Raw genomic sequence first — 22,125 nt, forward strand, 5'->3', positions numbered from 1 at the left:
GTTTGAGAGGCTGCACCTCATCCTTTCTAATAGGCATTCACTTGAAAAGGTGGTCTTGTGTCAGACTTTTGCTCTGAGTCTGGCTGAGACGAAAGCTGAACATTGCCAGGGAACGGTACGAGCCTGAGCAGCGCGCTAAGGGGCAGGAGCTCTGCATGTGCTGGTGTCAGCTGGGATAGAGTTAATTTTCTTCACAGAAGCCAGTGTGAGGCTGTATTTTGGATTGGGGATGAGAAAATGTTGATAACATACCGATGTTTTGGGTTATTGCTAAGCAGTCGAGGACTGTCCAGCTTCTCGTGCTGGCCGGTCATCGAGGAGGCTGGGGGTGCACGGGAAGCTGGAGGGGACACAGCTGGGACAGCTGACCCAGGCTGGCCAGAGGGATATTCCACACCATAGGGCATCATGCTCGGTATGTAAAACTGGGACGAAGAAGGAGGAAGGGGAGGGATGTTTGGAGTTATGACGTTTGTTTTCCCAAGTCCCCGTCACGCGTGGTGCAGCCCTGCTTCCCTGGGGATGGCTGAACCCCTGCCTGCCCATGGGAAGCGGTCAATGAATTCCTTTTTGCTTTGCTTGTGTGTGCGGCTTTTGCTTTGCCTGTTAAACTGTCTTTATCTCAACCCATGAGTTTTCTCACTTTTACTCTTCTGATTCTCTCCCCTGTCCCACCGTGGGGGAGTGAGCGAGCGGCTGCCTGGGGCTTAGTTGCTGGCTGGGGTTAAACCGTGATACTGCATCACAGCAAACAGAGGAGTCCTAGTCTGCGTAACTAGAGCTCATGCAGGCTGTGGTACCACCTCTGCTTGTTCAACAGGATCCACCCTAGGACTGGCAGATAACATCCCATTTTCTCACCTGTGTTATAGTTGGCTCCAGTCTTCCTGGGAGACACACAAAAAACCATCTGTTGGAAAATCCTTACCACTTCAGAGCATGGACCGATGACAGCTGTGCACGGTCAGCTTATTGCTCTGTGTTGTTGTCAAAGGCAGAGAACTCGCTTTCTGTCCTTTCAAATAGTGTAGTTCTTCTTTAACTTCCTCTTTCTCTGCCGCTTCAGCAGGAGTAGCAGGATGCCAGCAGGATGTGCCTGTCAGTAAGCATCTGCTGGATGAAATATAGCTCATGTCTTTTGTTTCACCTGTCTAAATCAGTGGAAATAACTACAGGTATTGAATTATTTTAGCTAATCCAAGGCAGGTGTACCATTTAAAGCAGAGTGTTATTTTAGGAAGGAGGAATTTGAGTGGCGCTGCATAAAACAGAGAAATGGAGAGAGCCACTAAGCTACTGCTGTAGAACAGTGTAAACCAAAAGCAGTTCCAAACATGGTGGATTTGAGGGAGCTCTGATCCCGAGGCCGTGATATACTTATTCTCTGTATTCTACGGATGGTTTGTTACAGTCCATTTGTACAAACAGAGGGATATAAATGTAATATGGAGACTTCATTTACAGTGGAGAATTACCTTGCTAAACTATTTCCTCTTAAAAAATAGTGAGAAACCATGAGGTAAAATTAATTATCTCATTTCAGAGATGAACTTCTTGCTTTCATTAACAGAAATGGTTCAGCTGATCAGGTGAAAGCATGATGTATAAATTATCTCTACATTTTACAGAGGAAAGAGAACCGGAATAGCCTTAACTGATGCCTGCTGAGTTTATTTTCATGTGAATGTGACAGTTTGTCACTCAGTCCAGAAACAAATTTTGTCACATTGGGGGAAGATGGCCCATTTCTTAGATGTGACAAAGGGAGCAGAGAACAGCAGGTAACTCAGATTATACTGTGAAGATTCTTGTGGTGCTCTGAGGTGCCTTTAAAAAAATCACGTGGAAAAGGGCCATTTTAACTCCAACTTTACTCATACCTTTTTATCACAGAGCAGTAAGGTGATGTAGCTGCCTTTCCATTCTTTGCTTTATCACAACCTAATGTATTTGGCTTTCTTTAGTGTATTGCCGTATTCTGAAGATCCCAGATTTATATATTTGTTTACAAGATAATTATGATGTGCCTGTTAGTTTTGATGTCAAGAAATATTGGTAATTAAAGATAGTGCCAATATCACTATTGACTCTAGCTAACAGCAGAGTGGTAGTGTATTTTTTTAATTTTGCCTTAATTCCAAATCCAAGCACTTGTCCTGGTGTTTCTGTTTCCGCATCATTCTATCAAAATATTTTGGCTGGAATTACCTCATTTATTCTTTTAATAAGCCTCTGAACATTATTTGTTGTGACATGTGAGACATCAAGAGAGGTAATTGTAGCTCTGCTCCTGTATCATACCACAACCTCCATTGACCTTATTATTACTTGCCATATTTAATTTTTTCCCCTCTGTTATCTATATGTCTTGGTCAGCAGTGTAGTTTACCCCTGATATATTTCCCCTTGGCATTTATGTATTGTATTCCCAAGTGCATTACTTTGCTTTTTTCCAAATCTAATTTTGTTTTATTTCCTGCTCAGATTGATAATTTTTTTTTATTTGTATATGGGGTATGTGTGGATCACCTGTTGAGATGCAGTGGCTCCTCTGGCTTCTTTCTTTGAATGCAAACCAGGGTGAAAAAGGGACCAGCAAGAGCCCAGATGTTGTGTTGAAATGGGACCAGCATGTGGCTGCTGGGCACGCTGAGTCCCAGGAACTGGGAGCCCTCCCGGGCCACCTGTGTAGTCTTCAAGTTCCTTTTTGCTGTTCCAGAAGCTAGCACTTGCTGTTTTCACAAGTGTGCTGACTCTTGCTTCTGCCAGATCAGTAACAAAATTAAGTAACAAAACAGCTTGCACAGGTGCTATATTCCCATTGAAAGGTCTCCTTAAGAATCAAGTATTTATTTAATGAAACCCTCCCAGGTATGGTGCTAACTGTATTTTCTTCAGGTTCTTGAACTGCCCCAGTCTCCTTAGTATCAGATATGGTTTGGCCTCTCTGCAGATGGTTTTGCTAGATGGCCTGAACAATGCCTGATGGAGGTGATTACCTAAACTTCCCTCTGAACACCAACGATAATCCTGCCCAGCCAGGCTTCCTGTGCTGTTTTTCCTGTTTTGTAAATGTGGATCTCAGAGTATCAATTCATCACCTTATACAGGCTGAATTTTCTCTTAAAAATTATAAAACAAGCTAAAAATTAAAAACAACCACACTATGGGCTTCACCAGATTGAAGTTTACTTTTATGTAACAGGTAACTGCTGTCTTTGACTTTGGGTCAGGGCACAAGTCTGGAACCAGAGTACCTGTAGGCTTGCATCCTCTTGATGCAATTACATATGTTGAAGCACAGCCAATCTATACATTTCTTAGAATGCCTCCAAGTATTTGCTGTTGCTTGTTGATTCAGTGTTACTTAAAGCCCATCACTGAACAGCACAGCCTGCCAAGCTTAAGAGCCAGCCAGATTCAGAAAGGATCTCTTTTAACTTCAGAGAAGCTGAAGTTATTTCCACCAAAGTGGGATCCACTGCAACTGATAAAAGGAAGAGTGGACATGGGATACTGAGTGCAAATACCAAAACGAGAGGTAGGATGCAAGGCAACTAGACAACGTAAGTGGATCTCTCTCAGTTGCCACAAGAGAGTCAATGGCTTTCAGAGCCAGAGCTTTGTTTTCAGAAAACTATATTTTTGATCTAGTCCTGATTTAAACTTATGCATAGCTTGCATGTTACTCAGCACTCTACAAGCACGGTTTGGTAGTAAAACTGTTAAAAGGAACAGTAAAAAATGTAATGTGTTGGCCACTAAGTTGGATGATATCGTGGATAGAAGATCTCCAGATCTGAAAATGAACCAGCTGAGCTTGCGCTGAAGGGATGGATCAGTTTTACCGTAACATCTGAGACCACAGATGAGGTGCTGTCACCTCGGTTCCTGGTGACTTGAAGAAGTGAATTGAAACATTCAAGAGGTGTTTCAAGAGGTGACTTGAAACATTCTGGGAGAAGCTCACTTCACATGTAAAAAGTTCTGCAGGTTCGTGGGTCACCAGTCTGGTCATCTGGTGACTTTTAGATCTCCACAGAGACTGTCAGATGAAAATGTTCCTGAAATCAGATTGCCATGAAGTAGTAGAATCCTTTTAAATTTCTTCCTCTTTTTTGCATGTTCTCCCCTATCTCCTTCTGTCCTGGTTTCAGCTGGGATAGCGTTAATTTTCTTCCTAGTAGCTGGTATAGTGCTGTGTTTTGGATTTAGGATGCTTGGGAACTGGCTAGGAATCAGTTGGCAGGTGGTGAGCAATTGCGCTAGGCATTGCTTATTTTGTATATTCTTTTATCATTATTGTTATTTTACCTTCCCTTTCTCTCCTATTAAACTGTCTTTATCTCATGAATTTTACCTTTTTTTCCCTGATTCTTTCTCCCATCCCACACTGGGGGCAGAGGAGTGAGCGAGCGGCGGTGTGGTGTTCATCTGCCTGCCGGGTTAAACCACACCACCTTCCGTAACTCAGAGGTGACGAGAGTGCTCGCTTACTCTCTACGGTCCTTCTTTGCTTTTCATGTGATCCTGTCAGGCTTCGGAACACAATGGGTCTTGTTAGCAGAGCAAAAAAAACAAGGAAGGGTCCTCCATACATGATGATTTTACACTAGATGAAAAAGCAAGCTCTGGTTTTGAAGTGGCTGTTTCCTTTTACATAGCTATTATGTAACTAACTTACCTGTTTGTCCTTCCTTTATTCACAGTAGCCATGGCTTTGTAATGAAGGTACATGGACTGTGTATCTCATGGATGAGTTAAATACAGAACTGTGATTTCATCTTTCTGTCGTCATGCACCAGTTTTACACGTGCACAAATTGCTTGTTTTACTGCAATCACATGATTAAATTCTCTAGCTTGTTACCACTCTTTTTGTCACCCCTGGAGTCAAGCAGACTGTCTAATAACGGAAGAAATTGTTCAAATGTATGGCGTTAAACCCTAGAAATCTTCTGTGAGAACAGGAACAAAAAAACAAATCAAGATGAATAGTTCTACGACTGTGTTAGTTGAAATTAATCTAATCTAAGAAAATGCCAAAGTTAAAACCAGCAAGGTTTCTTAAAACATGTTTAAAGGGTTTGAATATATGTACTTTCAAGCAACAATAACATGGAGCTGATTACCACACACCCAAGGAACACATATCCCTGTTAAATATAAATTAAAAAAATTAATAAATGTGCCACTATGAGGCTTCAAACGGCATTCTGCTTTCAGACGTACTTTTGTCAAATGCAAGGAAAGGCACTCCATTACAAGTCCTCTTTTGTCATCGTATTGATTTTCCAGACATGAAAACGTGTCTAGACTCCCCAGTGCTGCCTTGTCTATAAATGCTTGAGACAGACAGATGCCAGCATGGACAGACACACAGATTAGATAGATAAAAGGGTTCTTGAAATATTCAGCCCACTTTCAAGTGGACATGAGAGAGCTGTCTATTTTCAGTTTCATACCAACAGCAGGTAGGAACTGACTGATCATATGTCTAACTTAGCAAGAATTCCACAGGTTTTAGTAAAAGCTGTGATTGAGGCTGCAGTGATTTCAACGAATAGAAAAATTAACTGCTTTCCAGAGGTTTGAAGGGGAAGTGGAAGTGGCAGGAGGAGCACTAGGCTCAGACCAAATGCTCAGAACTGATGGAGAAGAGAAGTGGAACTGACTGTAGAGACATGTTCCAGCCCACATCCCCCTTGACTTGAGAGAGAGTGTGTGTCTGTCGTGGTTTAACCCCAGCCAGCAACTAAGCCCCACGCAGCCACTTGCTCACTCCCCCCTGGAGGGATGGGGGAGAGAATTGGAAGGATAAAAGTGAGAAAACTCTTGGTTTGAGATAAAGACAGTTTAATAGGTCAAGCAAAAGCTGTGCACGCAAGTAGAGCAACATCAGGAATTCATTGACCTCTTCCCATGGGCAGGCAGGGGTTCAGCCATCCCCAGGGAAGCAGGGCTCCATCACGTGTGACGGTGACTTGGGAAAACAAATGCCATAACTCCAAATGTGTCCCCCCATCCCTTCCTTCTTGTTCCCCCCAGCTTTATATACTGAGCATGATGTCGTATGGTATGGAATATCCCTCTGGCTAGCCTGGGTCAACTGTCCTGGCTGTGTCCCCTCCAGCTTCCCGTGCACCCCCAGCCTCCTCGCTGGCCGGCCAGAGCATGGAAAGCCAGACAGTCCTTGACTGCTTAGCAACAACTGAAAACATCAGCACGCTGTCAACATTATTTTTCATCCCCAATCCAAAATACAGCCTCACACTGGCTTCTGTGAAGAAAATTAACTCTATCCCAGCTGGAACCAGGACAGTCTCTAAACTTAAAGACCTAGAGAATGGCATCTTCTGCAGAGCAGACCTGAGCAGGAGACCAAGGCATTGGGAATCAGAGGAGACTGCAGTTGTGGAGCTGAAGTTCCCAGGCTCAGGGTTTCTAGGTAAGTATGCACTGGCCAAGGAGTTTTGAAGACAGTGTGCTGTCAACTGCATGGTGCTTGGGGTGGGAACAGCAGTTAAAGTCATTGACAAAAGTTTTCTATATCTTTTCCTTCCCCATTGTCCACAGCATGTAGTCAGCTCCACATCCTACTCAAGCTGAATGGAGAAACAGAAAGGATGAAAGGAATTGCAGCTGAAGTGGGTGGCTTTTGCAGCAAAGGAAAGCAATATTTACTACAGCCGGTAATCCTTTTGCCATGAACTTATGGAAACTAAAGAACCTAGTGTCTAAGCAGCCCCTGCCTCTACCTGAGCACACAGCAACTCATGGGAAATCCTTCATTACATATCCTTCACTAAATAACACCACTTCCTTCTCTTCAGAAGTGCTTCTCTGAGTTACGTGTCTGCCAGCACTCACTACACTTTTATAGCTCTGCTGTGACCCAGAAGACTCACCTGTTATGTATCACAGTTACTCATTTCAGCCATCCAGCACATCATTACAAGTTAACAAATAACTATGGATTGAACTGGGACTCATAAGGAAAAAAAAAAACACAAAACAGTTGTGAAGTTGAGTTTGTGGCTGGTTAAAAGCTAGAAAATGTAAAATGTGTACAAATATTGCTGTTTTTTAAACTCGGTCTGACTTTTTTAGCATTTCTTTGTTTCTGCTGGTATTATGTGCAAAGCTTCAGACAACCACTACAAGGATACATGATCAAATGCACAATTCATGAGGTCCTTGTTGTTATATCCTGTTAATGGCTATTTGAAAGGTGTTTTTTCAAAGGTTGACTGCTAAATAGTTCTCTACTTTTACAGATTGTTCTGGCAAATGAATGGTAACTGAAAGCATGAACAATAATTCATTTAGGAAACAATGCATTTTTGTCTAGTAAAAAATTGTAGGCCTCTCCATCTGTGATTTACTATGGGTGAAACATGCTCCCCACCTCCATGGAATTTGATTCCCTTCCCTTCCCTTCCCTTCCCTTCCCTTCCCTTCCCTTCCCTTCCCTTCCCTTCCCTTTGTTTTTAACTAGCTGGATTATATCGGTCATTGATCTTCATCTTGATTAAATTCTGTATTTCTCAGCATTTGGATCCAGAACTGAAACGTACCAGGGTAAAAGGCTGTTACAACCCAGGAGTTTGATTTCTATGCAGTAGGTTGATAGCTACAAGTCAGAAATATTTAAAAAAAAAACCCTAGGTACATTTAAAGCCAGGACTTTAGTTCAGGCCTGTATCAAGCAGCAATTCTAATTTTTAATAACATTTCTCTTTTTTCTTCTTTGTAGAATCAAGGTGCTAATCTTAAAATCTTTACCCAGAATTGTGAGAGACTATATATGGAGCCTGAAATAGAAAAGGAAGGTGTCTTCATGACTTGTGAGACTGCAGGAACCATCCATCCATCTTCAGAAATGCTCTGTACTGAAAAGACATTACAAGCAAAAAATGCAAATTTGCAGACCTATTCTCAAGTCCATGCTCCTTGTGATAAGAGAGAAAGTTGTCTCCATCAAGTCTTCTGTGAACAAGGAATTAATATTATTAGTAATGGCAACAAATCGAGGAATGATGTTTCACCTTTTCCTTTACAGGATACAGACTCTGTTCCTGACAAACAAGAATGTTTATGTGCTGTTCTCTCTTCTGCAAAGCTATGTGATGAGCCAAGGGAGGGAGAGCAAAGGTATAGTTTTGACTCACATGATAGTAATGACAGAGATACTCTCTGCAGTTTATCATGTGATGAATCTCTGTTTGAAGCTAATCCTAAGTCAGTCCTGGAATCTGGAGAACCTGAGTGCAAAGGAGATGCTGATATATCTGCCATGGATGACAAGCTGTGGAAACTTCTTCATGAAGATGACTCAGAATATCAAATCCCATTTGAAAACCGGGGGATCACAAGTTTAGAAGTTAGGCCGACAGATATCAAAGTCACAGGACTGAATTTTGTACAGGAGACCTGTTCTGATAATCCTTTACCAGTAGATTTTATAGAAGAGCAGGAACCTGTTACACAGCCAGCTAGTAGACAAAGAATAGAGAAAGAAGACTGCAATGTTTCTAATATCCTACTTAAAACAGATGAAGCATGTAACAGTACATCCATAGGAAACATTTGTCATGCACAAGTGGTAGAAACAGATGGTATATGTCTAGATTCTAGCACTGGAAATAAAACGGAAGCACCATCCATTTGTGTTTCAGCAAATAGTATCATCTTAAATACAGGGGAGTGCTTGGAGCAGAAGCCAAATCAAATGTTAACTGACAGTAATGCATCCATTCAAATGACTGTTGCTTGGGAAGGAAAGCGTACCATTAATAACACTTCCCAAACATGTGATGCAGATTCTCCTCTAAGATTAAAAAATGCTCAGAGTAGTAATTTAGCAAGTGACAAAGAAAACCCAGCTTACATGTCAGATACGCCACTTGGGACTTTTGGACAATTATTTCGTACTGAGCACAACATATCCTTGAGAAATGAGTCTGTAACTGGTAAAGGGTGTCATTTTAGAGACTGTTATCCAGCAACAAAAGAACTGTCTTATTACCCTGAAGAGAAAGACATTTCCTGTAGTGAAAATACCAGTCAGTTTACACATGAAGAACACTCTTCTGTTAACAACATACACAGAAGTTATGAGGGGAATTTGCAAGACAAAGGAAATCGCTTAGACTTGAATGCACAAAATGACACAAATTCTGACAGTTACCATCTTTCAAAAAATAATGCCTGTCAAGATTTTCAGATTGTTTCTAATGCACAGAAATATGGTTACCTAATGCAATTGCCTAATTTAATTAAGACACCTGAAACCATAACACCTAAGAATCTACCCCAAAATGCAGACCAACTGACAGAAGTAGTACAACAAGAAGTGGCATTCACTCCCTCTTCTGAGGATCCATTTTTAAGAGATTTTTATGTAGAAGAGCCCAGATATGAACCATGTCAAACAGGAGATGACAAGAGGGAGATTTGCATAGGTGATGAACAAAGGGCTGAAACTTCGTGTGACTTGGGAGTTAGTCATGATTCAGAGAGTCAGACTGCAGTTTACCGTCATAATACACTGGAACAACGTGTATTTTTTGTTGACAGCATGTTCAAGTCTGATGAAGAGTTAAAAACAGATTCTTCAAAAAATCACACATATGCATCTGGAAGTGTAACATCAGTTAGTTCCCCACTGCCTAGAAAGGCTCAACAGGAGTACCACAGCACAGCAAATGAGGATTACAGAGATACCAGTAATCAGTTAGATATCCAACAACTGGCTGTAAAAGAAACATTACCATTCTTCACACCTGTCAGCCAGTCAGAGAGCCTTCTTACCAGCATATCAGCAGTGGGGTGTCCTGGCACAGGAAGTCTTGTAAAAACTGAATCCACACAAACTGCAGTCAAAGTAGATGAAAATTTGAGTACGCTGGAAACTTTCTGCAAAGCATTGCAGGATCAGGTCCATAGGGTACCTGAAGAAAACAAGGAGGAAGCGGTCTTGTGTGAAAATAAACAAGAAATTCAAAGAGCTATTGAATATAACCCAGATGAAGCTGAAATGAAGTCTCCTTTGCAGAATGTAATTAGCTCCAAGGCTCAGAGACAGATTGTGACTAACCAGTCCTGTCCTGACCTGATCTCTTCCAGCAAGCTTACTGAGGTTGGTAATTCAATTAAGTCTACTGAGTACGATAAAGATGAAGAAGTCATGACATCAGAGAGCGTAGTAAGTGGTTTAGTTAATTTTCCACCAGTTGATTCAGGGAACAACCAGTATTTTCAAAAGCAACCACTCTACAGCAGAACTCGGCCATTCTCCTTAGTGTTGACCACATATGAGCCATGCCCAGTCAATGCAGAAAGGCTAAGAAATCAAGAAGGGTCAAAATCCTTCCAGACATCACCAACTGTTGCTGAGCCTGAGCCCATCAACTGTAAACAAGACACAGCAAAGTGTGGTCATGTAGCTACTGGAGCTGAGAAGAAACTACCACCAGCAACACTGTCAAAAAAACCCCGACTGGAGGAGAGAGGAAGTGTCAGCCAGGATCCTAGCTGTGTTAAAAGGCCTGTGAAGAGTGAGGCAGGCGTGATTCATAAAGAAGATAGTAAAGAGCAAAGGAAACTAATTTTGAAAAAGGATAGCAAAGGTAAGAGAAAACCAATTTTCACTTCTGTCATTTCCCATCATTCTGGCTACAGTATGAAATTCAAGTTCATTGAACTAAACACACTTGAAGCCTCCCTTTAGTCTAAGTCGTATCAGCTAAATGTATCCTGCCCTCACTGACTTTAATTTCCAGTTCTGTGAACTTAGTAACTAGTGCTGTCCCCGTGCCACAGAGCTGAACCCTCTCTAACATCCTTTTCCTAGCTGGAAAATTTATGAACTTTTAAACCTGTTTGAAATAGTTACTTCTTCATTTGTCTTGTCAAGTAACTTTTCAGGTGTGTATAGCATCATGGTGCCACATAACTGCACGCAATAAAGCAACTGCATGCCCAGTACTTGCGTATCATTATGTTCCCGCAGGGCTGTTCCCGATTGTGCTCCTGCCCTGTGGCTCCCAAATGCAATTTGGTTACCAAATGGTTTTATTACTAGCAAAGTATTACTGTTATTAGTAGGGTGCCACTGATAAAGATAATGTTTTGCAGCCCTGTCTGAGGACTGACGGCTGGCTCTGCATTCCTTTTCACTACTGTTAGTCCTAAATGGCACTGATGAAATCAGCAAGATTAAACTGACACAGGAAACGTATGATTGACATGAGATTCGGGTTGCTTGTCAAAGTCTCTAGGAGGTTGCTAACAGGTAAAGCAAAACGCAGACAGGAGTAGCAATAGTGTAACAGCTAGACAGATGGAGTATTTGTGGTTTCTATGGATACTTTGCAAGGACCAAGGTCTTATTTTTACCTTTTGACATTACATTTCATGTTCACAGCATAAAATAATTTAGTAGATCAGAGCAAGACTGAACAGTCACTAAAGGTAAGCTACACAACTGTGAAGCTCTTCAGAGATTCTCATTACAGTGCGGTCTGGTGAGAGTTCTACTTTTCCAATCACATTTTTAAAAAAACTAAACTTTTCTCTGTTCAAAGATGTGTCCTTTGCCAGAGAACCAAATGTGTGGGAGGAGACACACATTCCTTCAAAGCAGAGCAAGCAAACTGCAGTTACTGAGAAATGCCTGATCTTTTTCCGTGTACCTGAGGCTATGTTTGAAAAATGTTTTAAACATTCAGGCTTGCATCAGATAAGACTGGGTTTTCTTAACCTTCTGATCTGCTTCAGCCTAGACTGAAATGGATGTATGTTTGTACTTTTGAGAATCATGTGGACCTTTGCCCAGCATTATGGGAGGGTTGGTATGGTTAGTCTGGTATATACTCAGTGTTCTCTTTTGTATTTTCAGCTGTAGGAGGGACGACTTTGTGGTTAGGGCAGGGATTCTGGAGCTGTTAGTTCCATTTATAGTCCTGTCACATACTGTCTGCGTCATTTTAGCCCTGATTCAGCAAGATTCTTAGGCCTAAGGACTTAAGTGACTACAAGTTAAACATAGCAGTGAATTCCAGGTGCCTGACCCTTCAAGTTGGATCCGTCATTCCTTCAGCATTAGATGGGGAAAGTTAGACTGCTGGAATGGGATCCCTGAGGGAGATGTGTCGTGCCAGTTCATTCAGAGTGTAGCGGCTCAGAATTAACACAGTAGGAGACATAACGTCTTGCATTTTACATTCCTTACATCTAGCAGATGTCTCACTTGAGCGCAGGGATGTGACATGATCCCAAAACCTTTCCTTAAGTTTATGTTGATTCCCTTTCTTTCCAAGTAACCCTCATCCTCCTGCTCATGCTATGCCCACATGCGGAAGACACTGGGGTGTTCTGTGAGCCGGAAGACAAGTCTTAGCAGAAAACCAGGTTGTCAGGACCTTCTGCAGACTGGACAGAGTGTTTTTTCTGTAACCTGAGTGATTCTTGGATGTGTTCTGTGTGATGGTCAATGTTTAGCAAAAGAACCGTGCCCTATGTCTGGAAAGGTAGGGACTTTCTTTAGAGGCTGGAAATTAATCCTTTGAAACTGAAGAGGGAAGCAAAGGCCACGGACATTACCAAATGCAAATACTTAACCACTAAATGTGGGTTCCTCCCTCCAGCTGTGTTTTAACAGAAACGGTGCCATCACTGCATCTTGCAAAGAGTCTCATCCTGGCAGTGTGTGTTAGATATGTTCCAGGAACACCTTGGAGACAACATCTCCTGGGACTTAAAATCTTTTCTCGCATACTCTATGATCAGTTAAAAAAATCTACTAGTTACAAGTGTTCAGTTAATATGATTTCTCATTATGTAACCATATGGTGTGCTGTGCCTTTGTGGTGTCTATTTTTACCAGCTGGTCCTTTAGTCAGAGAGAATGTGTTTTGATTAAGAAATTATTTTGTGTCAATGCCTTTTGGGGCTGGAACTTCCCTTGGATCCTATTCAATAAATCCAAAATGTCTTTGCATTGAAAACATTTCCTTTGACAGTATGGGGCACTGAATCACTCCTGTGAAACCTCCATCTTTTAAAGCCTTGGTTTCAGCATCAGAAGAAATCATAGTTATTTACCATTGTTGTCAGATTCATATTCTTAACATCTGCAAATCATTCTGGGATTCCTTTAAAATGCCCAGACAACATCATTATCTTCTAATTCTAAACTGTGTCTCTTCTGTTTCAAGCTCCCAAGCTGATGAAGAAAATCCAAGCAGAGTTGTTCCCTGACTGCTCTGGAAATATTAATCTATGCTGTCAATTTGGTGACATTCATGGTGACTCCACCATTACATGGACTAAAGATTCCAAGTTACTAGCTCGACTGCAGAGAAGGTGAGTGAATGTTGCTGAAGGACTGATAGTTTCTGAATAGCTTTTCAGAAAAATATGCCAACGATTCACTCTTGTACCTCTTAAGAGGGTTAGTATGATAGGTGCAAAAAATAAATTTAAACAGGGTAATTAAGAAGCACATCTTCACACTGTGCATTAATATTAGTCGTAGTTTGCATTCCATCACCAGTAATTCCTCTCAGCCTCTTCATAGTCTTGTCCAACTTTCAAGTACTGTAAAAGATCAAATGAAGTTTGAACCTTAGCACCCAGCCAAACAACATAAACACACTTGGTTAATATGTGGGAGGCTGGCTGTCCTTGTGTGGTGGAAGTGAATTGCAACTAACGTGCAATGTAGAGCTTGATGTGGTTATTCTGCAGTAACAATACAGGCTGGGGATGAATGGATTGAGAGCAGCCCTGCAAGAGAAGGCCTTGGGATACTGGTGGACAAGAAATTGGATGTGAGCTGGCAATGTGCATGTGCAGCCCTGAAAGCCAGTCATATCCTGGGCTGCATCAGAAGAAGTGTGGCCAGCAGGTCAAGGGAAAGGATTCTTCTCCTCTGCTCTGCTCTCTTGAGACCCCTCCTGGGGCACTGCATCCAGTTCTGGGGTCCTCTGTACAAGAAAGACATGGACCTGTTGGAGTGGGTCCAGAGGAGGCCACGAGAATGATGTGAGGACTGGAACAGCTCTGCTGTGCAGACAGGCTGAGAGAGTTGGGGTTGTTCAGCCTGGAGAAGAGAAGGCTCTTCTCTTCTTGCTGCCTTTCAGTATTTAAAGGGAGCTTATAAGAAAGACGGAGGGAGACTTTTTACCAGGGTCTGTAGTGACAGGACAAGGGACAATGGTTTTAAACTGAAAGAGGGCAGGTTTAGATTGGACGTAAGGAAGAAATGTGTAGTGAGGGTGGTGAGGCACTGGAACAGGTTGTCCAGAGAAGTTGTGGATGCCCTATCATTGGAAGTGCTCAAGGTCACGTTGGACGGCGCTTTGAGCAACCTAATCTGCTGAAAGATGTCCCTGCCCACAGCAGAGGGCTTGGACTAAGATGATCTTTGAATGTCCTTTCCGACCCAAACCACTCTGTGAGTCTATGGTTCTACTTTGAACTCATATTCAGCACTGAATCAAACTTGAAGCTGATGGGATTAAATGATGGGAGGTCTATTTAAGAAAGACTGATCTCTCCCCTCAACCCAGCCAGTTAACCTTACTCGGAGTGACTAGAGGCAGTGCAATGAGAAGGGTGGAAATAACAGCTTCCTAAGGCCTTTATCAGGATCTTTTCTAGCTTTTCTTAAAACTCCATTTTTCTGAAATGAGTAACTTCTGTAGCAGTAATGACATATCATATAGTTATCACATAGCTCTTCAAATCTGTTTATAATGTTTCAAAGATACAAAATTAACATTACCCAAAGAAAAAAAAAGAAAAGATGTTTCCATCAGAATGCACAATTCTGCAAAAATGAAAAAGTTTTTAGGAAGGCATCTTGTAAGATATTCTTTTAAGGGGAGAGAAAAAGTTGCATGAATTGGTTGAACTTCCCATGTCATTCTGATTCTTGTTTTAACCACACTGATTTTGATTATTTTATTACGATATCCATTGTAATATTAGTACATGTCATTATCCGCTAAATAATTTTGCAGTGTTTTAACAAATAAACAGTGCAGAGATAATCAAATTTGTCAGGTTTTGCAGTGATAACAAGTAAAATCTGTGGTAACATAAAATACTTGCATTTTAACTTTATAGGATGAATGTATTTCAAAATATTGGAATGAAAGTGAAATGTATAACAGATTTAGAGAGTTTTGAAATTACAATTTTTACTTCAAAAATATTCAGTCAAGTTCAGTGGAAATCTCCCTTCCATCACAATTAAAATCTAACTAATTGGTTTGTGTGTACCCAAATATTTCTTTTGGAAATATACATCAATCTACAGAAATACATAACCTGGACTGTTTGGTGCACCTTAGCTTTTGCTTTCAATAGGGGCCATTTTCAGGACATCTTTAGATTTTTATTACCTGTCAACAGATGGAAACGTGTATTGATACATACACATTGCTAGTAATATGAATATATGCTAAGTAATTTAATTTAAAAACTATTATTGGATAAATATGTTCTCTAGTGTGCCAAAATACCATGAAACTCCATGCAGCCAACAAAACTGCACACCTTCATTAATTCACTTCACAAAAGCTTTAAAGCATGATAGCCAGGTCTCCATAATCCTTGCATAGGTTATCTGGTTTGCTGATAAATACTTCCATGGACATCCACTGTAGTACATGTGAAAACCTCCATGGTCTAAGAGGACTTTTCATTCAGACATAGCACTGTTTTGGTGTAGTTTTATTGCTGCCAGAGCCAACTTGGGTGCGCAAGTACTGTAACTGCATTCACATGTCATTGGACCCCTGCTAATAACATCTGCCTTTGATCCATTTGTGAAATGGCATAGACAGACATCACAGAGCAAATACCTAGCTTGAAAAAAACAAAGGAACAGAGAAAGCCCAGTGAGGAGTCAATATCGAGGAACAGCATACAACATTTTAGGCTTTTGTGTGTTCGTACTTTATATGTTTGGCCATGATTTTGATAGTAATATTAGAATGCCTTTGGGTGTGATTTAACTATTTTTTTATTTGATTGGGGTACTTTTCTCTCAGAATGTAGTAGGATCATCTATTTTGAAACACATCGTAGGCTGAATGCTTCTAAGTAGGGTGAAATAAAATATTTTGTCTACTTGCATCATATTTGAATCAGTCTTTGCAGTGAGGGACAGAAATTCCAGGGACAGGAGGAGAGATATATGGAATAATCAGAAAATATCTTTTAAAAGTGTTAATGTGGAAAACTAACATATTCTGTTCCAGTGCCCAGGATGACTCTCCCGTCTCTTTGGCAATAGCTAAAGCCAGTAACAAAGACCAGGGAATGTATTATTGCTGCTTGAATAATATGTATGGAAAGGTGACTGCTGAGTTTAATCTGACTTCTGAAGGTAAATCCCAGTTTATAATTTTAATTAATAATAATGACAATGGCATTTTCCATTCTTTTTTTTTTTTTTTTACTACAAAATCTGTTTCTTTGTTTCCTTGTAGTATTGGAACATCTCTCAAGTTTTCAGAATTGTGAAGGTAAGTACACACATGTGCTTGAATGTGTGCTCAAATCTTTGTTCCTTCTGATTTCCAAATCGAACAAAAGATGGAAAAATACAACCAGACTGAGACATTTTGACAATTATCCCATGGGAAACTATGGGAATCCCTTGAAGCCACTGGATCAGTATTGTGTTTTTGCTAGCTGTCTTTCCCTTTTTACACTCGGCTTTGCTGTACCATCAAAGATAGAATTCTCTTAATTCATGGGAGTTTTGTAGGTGAAATACCCTCATGTAGGATAGAATGATTTGTGCAGGGTGATGGAGTACCCACTGTGACAAACTATTGATTTGAACTTGACTGTGTAACTTCCTGTTAGCTTGATGCACTAGCACTTCACACACAGTAGAGAGTGAAATAGCATTGCATTGCATCTTACAGAGAGACACACACACACACAGAGTACTGAAAGCTCCTTTGGCAGAAAAGCTTGCCAGTGGTGTTTGCACACATGGTCTTTGCAAGTCACCTGCTCTGTAACTTTACTCCAAGAGAAAGACGGCCATGAAGATTTGGAATGCTTTCCCCATATGTTAACTTGCGTTTAATCACACTTGGCATATGTCTTGCTGTGCTGCAGCTAAAGATAGACAGTGCATTGCAAATTGGCTTATAATTTCTGAACATACTACTAATCAAGTACTTCATTTGGACAATTGATTTTTCTTTCTTTTTCTAGAAGAATAAAATTAAACATTTAGTTCCTTGTTAAAATGAAGACAGGACTTTTCATGTAACAGCACTGTATAACTAACTTTTGATCAACAGAGGATTTTAGGTGGACTTAAGGAGCCTTCTAATTCTAGCTCTATATGTGCACTGTTTCCTCTGTGCTTCAAAGAGAGGCAATAGTGTACAGAGCCTAAAGCAGAGACAACTACAAAGGGGAGCTGGAAGGACTTCGTTGCTGTGTAGTATACACCTTTTTTTCTCCTATTTATCTTTTCCACTAATGTTGCTTGAAATGTTGTGATTAGACAGAATTGAAGTGCAGTTAAAATTTTTTAGTTTCTCTCAGTGCTTAACCTTAACCACTTCTTTTTCCCCCTGTATTTTTTTTCCATCTGTATTCCAGTGATCATTTAAAAAGGTGAAATCCATAATCCTGCTTGATTTCAGCTGTAACAAACTTAAGGCACACATTCTTATGCTACTGGTACTTGCAAAATCCACAGGTGGGGGGATAAGAGAAATGTTATTGTACCAATTTCTCCTCAGTATAAAGGTCGATAAAATGGATGTATTTGCCTTGTGATTGAAACTGATGTGGTCACTCACAGAAATGTGGTTCTTCTTCAAAATCACTTCTGAAATAAGACTCTTGTTATTTTCTTCTAAATTTGCTAATGAACCTGTTTTTGAGCTGGAAAGAAACACTTTAATATGCCAATCTGCAGCACCAGGGCTGATATAGTAGATGTGGTTGGTACTAGGAAAGGCATGTTTCCATCATGGTCATATTGGTTAAGGTCTGAGACTTCTTTCAGCTGAGTGCCTATATGAACATGTTGGCAGAATCTTTGCCTGAAAAGATTCCAAGCTGAAAACTAAAACAAGCTCTGGTTGTTTCAGCAACTTCTGTCTTTTCTGAAAGACTAGCCTCAGAAGACCATGCATTGAGCACATTGGGCACAGAACTGTGTTCTACTTTTAAATTCATATCTACATACACTGCTGCAAATTAGCTTTATTACTATCTTCCCAAAAAAGCAGAGTTGGCAGGATCTCTGTATTCCCTCAACATCTCTTTAGTTCTCAGTCAGCTTGACTTCACAATCTTGTCAAGCTCCAGTTTACAACTCCACTAATAGTTTTAAAAGCAGCTTTTGTGATCTTTACCTCTATTTTTTGTTTGCTGCACTCTGTGTTCTCTCCTTATGAACCTGAACTGCCGCCTTTCCCCATGCTGGCTTTAGTTGGTACAGGCAACAGGCAGGGTCCCAACCCCATATTAATAGAAGTGAGGCCATGTATTCTGTTTCCATTGAGCATTTAATACTCTATGGAGAGATGCGTTCATTCTCCCATGTCCACCCTTTTCCATGTGACTGCAGAAAGATGTGCAGAACAACGTGGCATTGTCTTTTAGGTGTGGAAGAAATTGAATTCATGCAGCTCATGTTCAGAGAAGATTTCATCAGTGACAGCTATTTTGGTGGGAACCTGCATGGAATAATAGCTACAGAAGAGCTTCACTTTGGTGAAGGCATGCACCGGAAGGCCTTCCGAAGTAAAGTGATGCAAGGCCTCGTGCCAGTGTTCAGTCCTGGCCACCCCTGTGTTCTCAAAGTGCACAATGCTATCACATATGGGACCAAGAGTAAGGATGATCTAGTGCAAAAGAACTACAAACTAGCACTGCAGGTAAGCTTCCCCTGTCCTTTGTCAGCAAGAATTTTGGAGAAGAGCTGTCTTGCAAATATTCAAACAGATGACGTGTTAAACATTTTGAGTAATATTCCACAGATATATCTGTTTGTAATATAGGAATGCTATGTCCAAAATACTGCAAGAGAGTATGCGAAGATATATGCAGCTGAAGCTGAAACCTTGGAAGGCTTTGGGGAAGTACCAGAGTGAGTATATATATTTTTTTATATCAATATACACATATGCATATATGTATTGTCTTGTGCCACAGCTGCCCACTGACTGCTAGGAGTAATTACTAAAGAAGAAGAAAGAGGAATCCTGAGAACAATGTTACAGATGGAGTCATGACCTAAATAATACTGAGCATGAAGGTGGTGAGAGAGATTCCATTCCCATTAGAGAAGGAAAAGAAGGAGTAAATAGCAGGCAAAAGGCATGATTTTGATATAAATTTAGAGGAAATTATTCATGTTAGTGAAGTGACACCAGTAGGTGATACTACAGTATCATCTAGTAACAGCAGTAGGGGATAAGTCAGACCTTCCAACTTTCCATTAAAAATCAAATCTTGAGAGAAATCATGATCATTCTGAAGCTAAGGCAAGTTTTCTACGTAGAGAGGCTTAAGCCAGAAAGCTCAACTCTGGTTCTATGTTTTCCCAGAGACTGGTTTATTTCATACCAGAAGTTTTCCATTATGTGTACATCAGTCCAATAGCTCAATACAGGTTCATCTCTGCCTCTAAGGCTGGGAAGTGGCACCTTGAGCATTTGGTAATAGATCTTTTTCAAAGGATTTGCTGTTCCAGTGTCAGGCTACTGTGTAGAGTTGAATTTGCAATGGATGGTTGAAATTCCATCTGCATTGCTTCAAGGATAAGACCTACATGCTTGACAGCAGGCTAGATCTCCATCTCTGTTTAGATGACACAAGATCTGCTCAGCTGCACTGATTCCCTGAAAAAAATGGCCACTTAAAACACAGCCTCTGGAGTGATTGTTTAAAGCAATCTTTTCAGGATTAGAAATGGTGGAGACGGCAGTGAGATCTTTTAGGAAACATATTTGTGCAAGTTAGCTTCTTTTCTGGAAATATATTGCTCTTGGTAAAATTCGTGTTTGAGAGATTTCTCTAGGTACAGGATATAACATCTAGTTTTGGTACGAGAGAGCAAACGTACGCTACGAGAACTAGAAGGCTGGTGCAAATAACAGGCACACAGAAGGTTCAGATCTGGTGCTTTATTCTAAACAATTGCCTGGAAGACAGCAGCGAGGAGCAAAAAAAGATGATGTGCATAAGCTTTTGGTTTGCTTTTTAATTTCAAGATTTTAAGGCTAGGTTCCTTTCTTTTATCCAGCCCTTGCCAGACCAAACTTGTATTTAAAAGAGGGTATATTCCTTGCAACATTTTATAAGGGAAACAGAGCAAGAGAAAAGTCGTCCACATTCTCCAGAGTTAGCTTTAAAGCTACAGCCTTAGCCTATCTGTGCACATTTGACTGTAAGAGAAAGCTGGGGAAAGGATAGAGGAAAAGCACTCCCCTGTAACAGTCAGTGGCCTGGCAGCTAGATATTTATAAAAGGGCAGGAATGGTGGGGAGAGAGATTCTGTGGTCTTGAGGTTACTTACGATACTTCCACAGTGGAGTAGTACTAACATCTCTATTAACCAGTGACCCATTTGTTTTCCTTTCAGTGTGCAGGAATATGAAACTATACAGAGCCTTACATACTAATAAAAGCTGTTCACTTTAATGGTACTGGTAGAGTTAAGCTGATATCATACCTTGAATGAGTAGGTTAGAACTAGACAAGTGCAGCAATTGTTTCTTAGAGAGAGAGTAACTACTGGGATAAAGGCCATTTGTACCAGTTTAACTGCATGTGCTATAACAGTAAGGGTAAAATATCACAACAACAAATAAATTAATGGTGTCAATAAAGCTTGATTGTGGACTAGGAGTGGAAGACTTGTGGTTCTCTATCCATGACTAATTCTTCTAGACCTCCTTTCAGTGTATATAGAGCACATAAGTACATTCATGATTCTGCCATTTCCAGAATCCAGTGCAAGTACATCTGGAAGCAACTATACCACCCCTTTGGCAGTGTTGCTCTAAGAGATAAGACTGTTTGTAAGAAAGCAAGTAACTAGAAACCTGTTTTGTGGTGACAGTCATTCCCTCCATTCGTTCTGAGATACTGCTAGGAGCTCTTGTGAGCTAGCTGATAAAATACGGTTATGTTCTGCTACCAGCTCCAGCTGAATGGCTTTCCAAAATGACCTTATCTCAGAGCATTGTTAAATTCTGCTCTAATATACACTGATGTCACTTTTTTGCTTACTCTAAGGTTTTAATTTGAGAGATTTGTACTGTAGTATCAGAGTGCTGCCTAACAAGAATGCTGAGTTTTCCCAGTGTAAGTACAAACAGAAGACCACTATCTGTGAGGTAGCACACTGCTTTCCAGACCGCAGGAACTTCGATAACAAAGAAGTTCATGTTGCCAGTGAGACAGATGATTCCTTCCAAACTGTTGTCATTATCACTTCACAGTTAGTCTTTCTCTCTGGGAAGACCATGATACCCTAAGCAAAATTTTATTCGCTATTGGATGTGATTTTTTGGCATGGTACATCTTTAGACATAAATGGACCTAGCCTGTATTCCTACAAAACTTTGTAAGTCTTTCTGTTTAAACTAGTTCAATTTCTAAATAAATAAAATGAGACATTTTATCAGGTTTTCATTTTCCTGAAAACTTCATACAGAACTAACTGAAGTTTTCAGATCTGGATCCAAACTTTGCCAAAGCCGAAGATTCTTCACATTCTAGATTTTCACTTGGACCAACTTGTCTTGAGAATCTGAGGAACTTTACAGAGACTTTCTTTTTTCCTCTTACCTTTTGGTAAAGTAGTTGCTTTGTATTTTCATTATCAAAAGTGTTTGCTAATTTTGGATGTGTCAAGTTTTAGGAGTGTAGTCTGAGAAATCCTCCACTTACACTGGTCTTGGGCAAAGCTCTTTCTGGAGTGGATCAGATTTGCAGGTGCTTAACACCTCAGGAAGACTGAATCATTTATCAGTCAGACTGATACTCCAGTGATACTCCAAAATAAGCAAGCACCGTTTATAGTGCAGAGTTTAGGTTTTGAGATGTAGTAGGACAACGTTAG

General features: G+C 40.6%; 1 protein-coding gene across 1 annotated transcript in view; it reads left to right on the plus strand.

Annotated features, from left to right (window-relative positions):
* LOC309415070 (alpha-protein kinase 2-like) overlaps positions 1 to 22,125 on the plus strand; it is a gene marked incomplete at both ends in the record, with an annotated part of 39,107 nt that overhangs the window by 6,169 nt on the left and 10,813 nt on the right. Inside the window, 6 exons of the mRNA XM_082012472.1 lie at positions 7,756 to 10,630; positions 13,220 to 13,367; positions 16,274 to 16,401; positions 16,505 to 16,540; positions 18,657 to 18,931; positions 19,055 to 19,143. Of these exons, the coding sequence (XP_081868598.1) occupies positions 7,756 to 10,630; positions 13,220 to 13,367; positions 16,274 to 16,401; positions 16,505 to 16,540; positions 18,657 to 18,931; positions 19,055 to 19,143 (3,551 nt within the window). The remainder of the gene's footprint in view (positions 1 to 7,755; positions 10,631 to 13,219; positions 13,368 to 16,273; positions 16,402 to 16,504; positions 16,541 to 18,656; positions 18,932 to 19,054; positions 19,144 to 22,125) is intronic.

This window comes from Phaethon aethereus, assembly GCF_964289735.1.
Source record: "Phaethon aethereus genome assembly, chromosome: W".
Lineage (NCBI taxonomy): Eukaryota > Metazoa > Chordata > Aves > Phaethontiformes > Phaethontidae > Phaethon > Phaethon aethereus.